The following is a 9,216-nucleotide window of genomic DNA, read 5'->3' as shown; positions in this document are numbered from 1 at the left end:
ATGCCCTTTTCCTCCCAGCTCTTTCCTCTATTTCCCTTGATTCTCCTCCTGTCCCGCTATCATGCTCAGTCCCCACCAGGATTTCAGCACTTCCTCTTTGTTACAGGATACGTTGTTCTTATAGCTTAGGAATCATAGCTGATCACACACACATACATACACACATTTATAAGATGTTCTGACATTTAATATCAGGCTTACATGGAACATAGTAGACTAATTACTGAAGCCTCCAAACTTGTTCAATACCTAGCCGAGTTTGACCCTCTTCCAAAATAAAAAAAACAAACACAGCCATCTAGTCAATTCTGATTGATAGCGATCCTATAAGACAGAGTAGACTGGCCTCTGTGAGTTTCCAAGGCTGTAAATCTTTACAGGAGAAGGAAAGCTCATCTTTGTCCGGCTGTGTGGTTGTGGTTGTTGGGTTTGTACTGCTGACATGTGGAAAGCAGCTCAAAGAGCTATCCACTGTGCCACCTTCCTGACCCTTATTGGTGAAGAAATGCTCAGTGGCTTTACAGGGACACTGAATCACTTTATTTCTCAAGTCCTCGCTCTCCCTCCCTCCCTCACCTGACGTGCTACATAATTTAGTGACAGGGAAGACAGCCACTTATTACTATGCACTTGGTAGCTGTTTTTTGCTTTTACTTCTCCATGAGGAAGGAAGAAAGGAGAAGACAAATACATCTGGAATGGAAAATGTATAATAAAAAGACAAGACTAATATAGTAAAAGGTTTTAAAAAGTATCTTCCAGAAAGTTATTAAAACATTGGATGTGCAAGTCTTTGTGAAAACTATTACAAAGAGCTTAAATTATTTTTGAAAACATGAGTATATAAAATGATATACATATAAAATGCCAAAAATTATCAAAAAGCTCAAAAAAGAGAGAGCATAGTTTTGAGTGGTCAGTGAAAAGCAGACAAAAGTATTGTTTGGGAGAAAAATGGGGCAGGAGCTGAATCAAAGCATTGGTGCAATTAGATACGAAGTAAGCAAAGTAGTATGTAGAAGAGAGTTACTGAAGGACTTCGAGCATGACTGTCATGTTAAGGAAATGTGATCTCCTGACAATGGGAATGGGAGGAAAGCATGAATGAGGCTAACATTAGGAGGGAAAATAGTAAGACGTAACTTATTGGATGTGGGAGAAGCAAAAGAGAAAGGAATGGCTTGGGCCTGGGTCTTGAGAAAATGAGTACCACCATAGTAAATAGTTTGCACATATCGATTTGCGGTGACAGTAGGGCATCTACGTATAATTGCACAGTTAAGCAATTAGTGACTTGGAACTAGAACTTAAGAAGGAACAGAAAATAACATGCATTAAGGAACCACTGTATTTTCACTCTTCATCCAGTATATGTGCCTTCATCCAGGTGACCAATTTTTGGAGAAAAATCAGGCTGGAGTTTGCAATGTAGCACCATTTACACAGATGTCAGAGTCAGATCCCACATCTGCTCTAGGCCCCTTCACTATTAAAACAGCCAGTTTTCATACAAAAATAAATGCACATAAAAACACCCCGAGGACCATTGGAGAAGTTCTAGCCTATCCTAAAGAGTCACTGTGAGTTGGAACCCACATGATGGATGGATGGATGTGATAAGAGCTGTAAGAGCCCCCAACAAAATGGTTTTTAAAAAATCCACTTGACAGCAGTGGGTTTGGTTTTTATTTTCTGGCTTGAGGGAGAAAAATGTGGAACTAAACTCAAAATCATTGGAGACCAGGGTTGCTGGTTGGAGAGACTGGAGGGGCCCCTAAGACCTTAGTCACCCCTCAGGTCTGGAATGGAATTCACCCCATGGCTCAATTTTCAGCTAAACAATAGCCAGATTTAAAAGGGGGACAAGAACACTATTGAGGTATGGCCACCTTACAATAACCAATCACTTGGGATCAAGGAACAGCATTTTCCCACGGACACAATTCTGAAGGGAAAAAAGGAGCCGTGGGGGGAGGACAGCCAGGGAGGAACTGGGATAGGTGATGGTGCATTGAGGGTATTGGGATGAATGAGCTCCAGCAGACTGTGCATGCATCACTGCCTGTAAAGCTGATCACCAGTTCTGTGAACTGATTCACGATCAAAATGACTGAGAGAAAGAGGCAGAGAGAGGCAGACCAAGACATGGTTTCCTTCGAAAGATTTCCATTTGTATAAAAAAACAAAAACAAAAGAAAAAACTCCCATCCCTCTCCCAATATCACAGCACCTTATAGGTCAACATTTCTGCATCCCACGTGTTAAGACTGAGTTTTGGGTAGAATTTGAGGCTGTGAAAGAAAAAAACAGAACTATAAATGTCCCTTTTGATTCTTCTCCTCCCCTGGGAAAAAGGAACAGACACAAAACAGGAGGCAGGAAGAAACCAGGAGAGAAAGTATTAATTATTAGGAGAGTTTCCACTTGCAGAGATAAACGGGGGGTGGGGGGGTGGTTAAAAAACAAGGAACTGTCTTCCTTCAAAAACAATAACCATTTGAATACTGTCTCTTACTTTTCTAGAGTTCATTATCAATTTACAGATTTGCTATTCTCATTCCCATCACAAAAATTTCCATTCGCAATCCGGGAGGAAGGAGTCAACACATTCCACCTTCAGGTTCCTTCTCTGGCTGAGCGGATGTTCTCTGGGTTGTTACAATCTGGCCTCGGAACTCAGGTGCACTGGGCAGATCAATGCATGACAGATGTTGCTACAGCATTCATCAGTCTTCCCACTTGCTCTCCGGGGTGAGCTGGGTCAGTTTTTCTTCCCAGAGCAGTTCAGGAAAGCCATGCTGCTTAAATGCTTCTCAAGTCTACAATCTCATCTAACATGCCTCTCACTTCAAATACTCAACACAAGATGAGAGTGGAGAATCCAGGACAGAGCAGTAGGCAAGGGGTGGACTGAAATCCAAGACGAGCAAGCACCTGGACAGGTAGCAGATGTTTTACACGGCATTGTTTCCATTCATGCTCCTTCCACCTTCTCTGACTCTGCCAATGCAAGAAATAGTTTCTTTGCAGGCAAGTTCCCCCACCAGGAAAGTTTTAGAAACGTTAACACCTGCTGAGTAAGAATTTCCAGTTACACAATGCAAATCTTATCCCCAAATAATTTTATGCTGGAAAATAGTTTACTCAGACCGAGGCTAGCCAAGACAATGACCTGCTGTATCAATGAAGAGTATTTGTAAGGTTAGTTCTGGCAGCGGAAGAAGCACTAACTTTGAAAATAAACAATGACTTGCAAAATTGACTTTAGTTTAACAGAAGATAATTTTTACCATTGTTTAGTGACAACTGTTCATTTTCTCCATTGACCTAAAACACTGTTTGGGTTCTCATTGCTTTTAATTAGCCTATCATAACAAATTTTCTTTTTTTGTATCCTGAATATGTGTTTAACAGGTTCCATGAACCGCCACACAGAGATAATGTTTGAGAGGCTTAGAGAGACTTGCAAGAAGAAGTCCTTTGCTGGCGCACAGATCCCTAAGCATGACACAAATCAAGAGACACGTTCCGAATGCTGGTTCTCCCCGCCAGATACAGATGGTGGACAGAGCACCCCAGGGCTCCCCCCAGCAGACCCCATCCTTTCAGTTGTACACATTCTGAAAAAGAATCCAAAATGAAAGACAAGCTCGGAACTAAGGTTTATTGTCAGGAAATAATGAATTTTCCTCCGGAATAAAAGGCTTCACAACAAAAGTTCAGAATTAATTAGCAACCACATTATAGCCCAATGGCATTATATTTACCTAAAGTAACAACATACATTTCATACTCTTGCCTTACCTGCCTACTGTCCCTCTGGGTGGACGCTGAAGAGGAGGCACTTCTATGGGTCGGAGTGGCTGTTTTATGGGCAGGTGAGATGCCCTTCTCGTCTGAACTCATAGCTGCGGTTGGTCTAGTTACATTCACAGAAGACCATCCCCAAATTGCCTCAAACCCACAGACAAAGAAACCGATGATGTTTCAGCTTGTTCCATTCCATGAGTCAACCGTGACCAGAAAAGACGAGGCCAACTGAGGGTGTGCGAGTCACCTAAAAGCAAAACAAACAGACAGACCTCAAGTAAGTAGCTGGAAAAACAGAAGATCCTGCAACGTAGAGAAGAAAAGCAATCGGTGTCAGGGAGAAGAATGTCCCGGAATATTACTTCTTCCTCTAGATTTTTAAAGTGAAGGATAACAAAATCTGTCCAGGAGGAAAAGGCAAGAAATATAGGCTAAAGTCATATTCTTCCCTCACCTTCTCTTTGTGTAAAAGCAGATTACATTGCTACATTCAAGACCCTGTCACCAATGCTTACTGGGTCTTCCCTTGAAGAGGAATTTTCCCAGCCCCGTGGACTGTGTGAGAGCTCAGCATGGGTTTGTCTTCAGGTTAGTTCAGCAATGCCAGGCTTATGAGCATCACATCTAGCTCAGCGCAGCTAAACGTGGGGAAAGTGAGGACAGATTCTGGGAACCATGTGTCTCAGCTCAGAAGAAAAAGCGGGGCTGGAAGATATATATTTAATAGTTCATGTTAATGCTATCAATATATTGAGTGCCTTATATATAAACCAGAAAACCAAACTGATTGTCATTGAGAGGATTTGCGAATCATAATGAATAAATAGGACAGGGTTGAACTGCCTCTGTGGGTTTCTAGGACTGCAACCTTCAGCAGGAGTAGAAGCCTCATTTTCCTCCCTTGAAGCAGCGGGTATACTCAAACCACTGACTTCACAGTGAGCATAACACAGCCTGATGCATAACCACCATGCCACTAGAATTCAGAGCGATAGTCTTATCAGCAGATCATGTAACATCAGCAAGTAAAATGAAATTTACCCAGGCCTATCAACAGTTATATTTTTGAGAGCTGATCATTGGGATTTTAATGGTCACTTGATTATAGTTTATATTTAAAAAGCAACCTCAATAACGAAGAGAGAAATTATTATAAAGCGAGGAAACTGACCATGCGGATGAATAAGATTCAATTGTGTTTTCAGATGTCAAATTCACTGTCACCATGGCAAAAACAAAAGCTGCATTTATCTCTAAAAATCTAGAGGACTTTCTCGCGAAGCAAAACTAGTTAGTGCCCCCAGCAAGCAAATGCAAAGAGCTCTTTTGTGGGTTATAACAGAAGTCTCGGGTAGTTTTGGCAAAATGCAGCAACAGGCGGATACATGATAGATAAGCATCCGATCCTTTCTTGTTGCATGAAGGAGGCCTAATACGTGTGAGTAGTCTCTGAAGCCAAGCTCTGTTGCCAGCAAACTGAAAAGCAAGAGCACTGGGCACATCCTTGCTGTGACGGACTCAGTTTTCTGATCCAGGATGCTTTACAAGTCGATGCTGATACTTGAGCCAAAAGTGTGGTGTTTGATGATGTGCTCAAGTGCCCCCCAGGGATCGGGCTGGGATAAATACACTCATTAAACTGGTATCCACTTGGAAGTAAATTTAATCCAAGCTACACAGAAAAGGGCAACAATTCCTCTGTTGAACTTTTTTTTTTAAACTGCATCCAACTGTCCTTTCTTCATGGACATCAATGCTATTTCTTTGGATTTTGTTTTAATTTAAAAAGCAACTTATGGGAATATCTATGGAGCAAGGACAACATTTCACTTGAATTACAATCATGAACTCATGGAATATTTTTCTTAATGAGTAAAAATACTTCATTCCAAGAACTGTTTTGTAAGTTTGTTGTTTCTATTAATCCTTGGTCTTTTCATTTGTTAACAAAAAGGCTTTCAGGCACTATTCTAGGGTTGAATTAGGGTCTCAAACCTTTGGATCAAGTGCTTGATTACTTACTCTATTTTAGAATGCACTACAAAAATAACAGTGTCTAAACTCCTGAAGGAGGTTCATCTACTTAGTGTCTATTCCTAGATTTTAAGAGTTGCTGTGACATAAAAGATATTTCATCTTTCTTGAAACACCTTTTCAGAAATTGTCTAAGTAAAAATGTAAACTGAAGAAAGACCATAGATTGCAAAGTTAACACTAACATAATTACTTTATATTCAGTAAGAACAGTATTGTGGCTGAAAGTAACAGCAACATGAGAGCTGAATTTGGAGTTCTCCTCCTTCCTCCTTCCTATCACATGCTACTCTTGTTGCTGAATGCTGTAACACTTTCATTTACATTGAGTAACATGAAATCCAGATTTATAATCCAGGACCCCCCAAAAAGGAAACAGTGGTAAGGAATACTTGTAGAACAAACTTGCTGTTCTCAGGCAGCATAAATTGCAAATGTCCAGAAAAGGCATTTGAAATTGAGGATTATCTGATCTTGACCATTCTGAATTTACATAAAACATGAGAAGATATTTGTTTTATTCATTATGGAATCATCAGAGCCTAGACAAGTGCCTCATCATAGCAGACACTCAATAGTGAGTAAATGAGTAATTTTATAGAACAATTCACATGTAGCAGCTTATATGACCAGCAACAATATCACTGTGTGGTGAACACACTAGATACGAGTGTGCACATTTCACAGGGAAGGAATCCACTGATCAGAGACTTCCTTATACTTGGTGCTGAGATTACAGAGAAGGAAAGGCAGATGCTGATGTTAAAACAATACCACAAGACACATTAGGGAAAATCCCGAATGTGGATATTTGGGACATAACATGAAAAGGCAGAAGGGAGAAGTAATGTACAGATTAAACGATTCACAAGCAAATGTGGGTGGACTTAGATTAGATCCTATTTCACACGACTATAAAAAGGTTTTACTGAGATTACTGGGAGGGTATCAAGGTGTGCTTGGTAGGGTACAGATCACAAAAGAGAGAAGATGCTCAATGAGAGAGATTGACACAGTGGCTACACAATGGGTTCAAACAACAATGAATGATTCAGGACTGGACAATTTTCACTCTATTGTACGAAGGGTCACTATGAGTCAGAAGTAACCACAACAGCAGAATTGGGGAAACCTGAATATAAATGAAGTGGATATTAGATGGTAATAAAGAAGTGTTGTCTGTTATGATACACACAGCAGAAAGTCTCTGCCTAGTCGATAACACACATGTAGACATCTTTCTGGCATTCTCTGCTTTCAGCCAAGATCCTTCTGACATCAGCAATGATACCCCTTGTGTCATGTCCACTTCTGAATCTGCCTGAACCTCTGGCAGCTCCCTCTCAATGCACTGCTATAACCGTTGTTGGATGATCTTCAGCAAAATTTTACTTGTGATATCAATGTTGTTCTATATTTTTTTGCCTTCTCTTTGGTCACCTTTCTTTGGAAATATGGATCTCTTCCAGTCATTTGGTCAAGTAGCTATCTTCCAAATTCCTTGGCATAGATGAGTGAGTGATTCTAGTGTCTCATCAGTTTGTTGAAACTTTTCAGTTGTTATTCCATCAATTCCTGGAACCTTGTTTTTGATGAATACTTTCAGTGCAGCTTCAATTTCTTCCTTCAGCACCATTGGTTCATGCTCATCTGCTCTCTTGCAATGGCTCTCTCATCAGCTGAATGCTGATGAGATTGGCACTCTCATCAGCTGAATGCTGCCTAGTTCTATTGGTACGGCGACTGTGATTTCTTTTCCATCTTCTTTTGATGCCTCATGAAGCACTCACTGTTTTGCCTATTGACTCTTTCACCATTAAGACTCTAGGCTTGAATCGTTTCTTGCGTTCTTTCTGTTTAAGACATGCCAGTGTGTTCATCGTTTTCGGCTTTCTAACACTAGGTCTTTGCACGTTTTGTTATAATATTTTACTTTGTCTTCTAGAGCTGCCCCTTAAAATCTTCTGTTCAGGACTTCCATTTATCTTAGTGTTCTACCATTAAAGGAAAGCTGTAGAGGCTCTCCTGACTTCCGTTTTGTTCTTTTCTTTTAAAAAGTTTATCATGCAATGTCCGTTTCCGACTACTTATTCTCCAACTCCTGTTCCTTCTTCTCTGCTTACAACTTTTGCATTCCTGGCACTAAATTAAGTTGATGGATGGACAAAATGACAAAGCCCTGGACACGTTTTACATTGTGAACCTTCAGCAGCCTAGTTGTTTCCCGTTTCTAAGTTATCTTATGGTTAAAAACTCAACCATGTGGTTTTCCTTCAAAGGTACTTTAAATTGTTGCATGTTACAGAGCATTTTCACCTGTTAAGATTGGCTCTCTCATCAGCTGACATTTAATAAATGCTTTCTCTTTTTTCCCACTAATATCCATAAAATATAAGTTCAATATACAGGGTAGCTTGGGCTAAACTATGATGGGGCAACAAGTAAGTTCGACCTCTCCATGGCTTACAAGGAAGGTTTATTTCTTGTCCGGGTTAAGTGTCCTTCAGAGGGCAGCTGTAGCTCCGTCTGTCTGCTCTTCATTCCAGCCTCAAGGAATGGCTTCCACGAGAGGCAGGGAAAAGGAGCGTGCCACCAGTGCTTCTGCTGGGAGCTGGCAAAAGTCACTTTCACTCATATTTTCTGGCCCCAACAAGTCACAAGGCCATCTGAGGCTGATGAAGCATGGAAGGATAACCTTCCCAGAGGGAAAGTCACGGAGGTAGACACAGCATCATGGTCTGCTGTATTCACCAAGGAAAACAACTGAAAATACATATAAATGAAGAAATTTCAAGTGCCTCTCATTTCACCCCTAGATATAACCATTCTCCACATTTCTGGTCCTAACTCAGTCAACTTTAAGAGAAAAATAGTCGCATTGATCTGTAAAATGCCGCTTCAATTAAACAGCAACAATATGTGGCTGACAATATTCCTTCTGAAGAAGCAGACCCCAACAACATCACTCTTACCACTAACAGGGATGGTACCACACAGATATTTTACATCACTCTTAACCAAAACATCGAGGCTGTTTGAAGTCTGTTTTGAAATGAAATGTATCACAGAAAAGATCATAACAATTGGAAATTTACTTTTGATTATTATAAGATGATTCTTTTTGTTTTTTTTGTTACTTTGTCTAATCTAATGTCATATGCTCTCTTTTGTTTGATTCATAATATTTTTCTGTCCTACTGCTTTCAAACTTTTAATACAAACTTAATAACTTTAAAATATTTTGTATTTCTTTAAAGAAGATGTTTGGTGTTAAAAAAATCTAATTTCAGTAAAGCTTTTCCTATTTCTATTTAATGTCATAAGTAATAGTTGGTTTTACCCCTGTCATACAATTTCATACTTTAAAAAATT

At 40.0% G+C, this 9,216-nt stretch overlaps 1 protein-coding gene across 12 annotated transcripts in view; it reads right to left on the bottom strand.

The window, feature by feature from the left end:
- The window catches only part of OSBPL6 (oxysterol binding protein like 6), a 185,113-nt gene that overhangs the window by 92,707 nt on the left and 83,190 nt on the right, over window positions 1–9,216 (bottom strand). For all 12 annotated transcript variants that reach the window (XM_045294636.1, XM_045294633.1, XM_045294647.1 and 9 more), the window contains exon 2: window positions 3,805–4,057. In XM_045294636.1, coding sequence (XP_045150571.1) covers window positions 3,805–3,906 — 102 coding nt within the window. In that variant the 5' untranslated portion in view covers window positions 3,907–4,057. The remainder of the gene's footprint in view (window positions 1–3,804; window positions 4,058–9,216) is intronic.

Source organism: Echinops telfairi, unplaced genomic scaffold (assembly GCF_000313985.2).
Source record: "Echinops telfairi isolate 266 unplaced genomic scaffold, ASM31398v2 ScPeMD7_3;HRSCAF=10, whole genome shotgun sequence".
NCBI classification, from domain to species: domain Eukaryota; kingdom Metazoa; phylum Chordata; class Mammalia; order Afrosoricida; family Tenrecidae; genus Echinops; species Echinops telfairi.
This window is presented reverse-complemented; position numbering and strand designations above follow the sequence as displayed.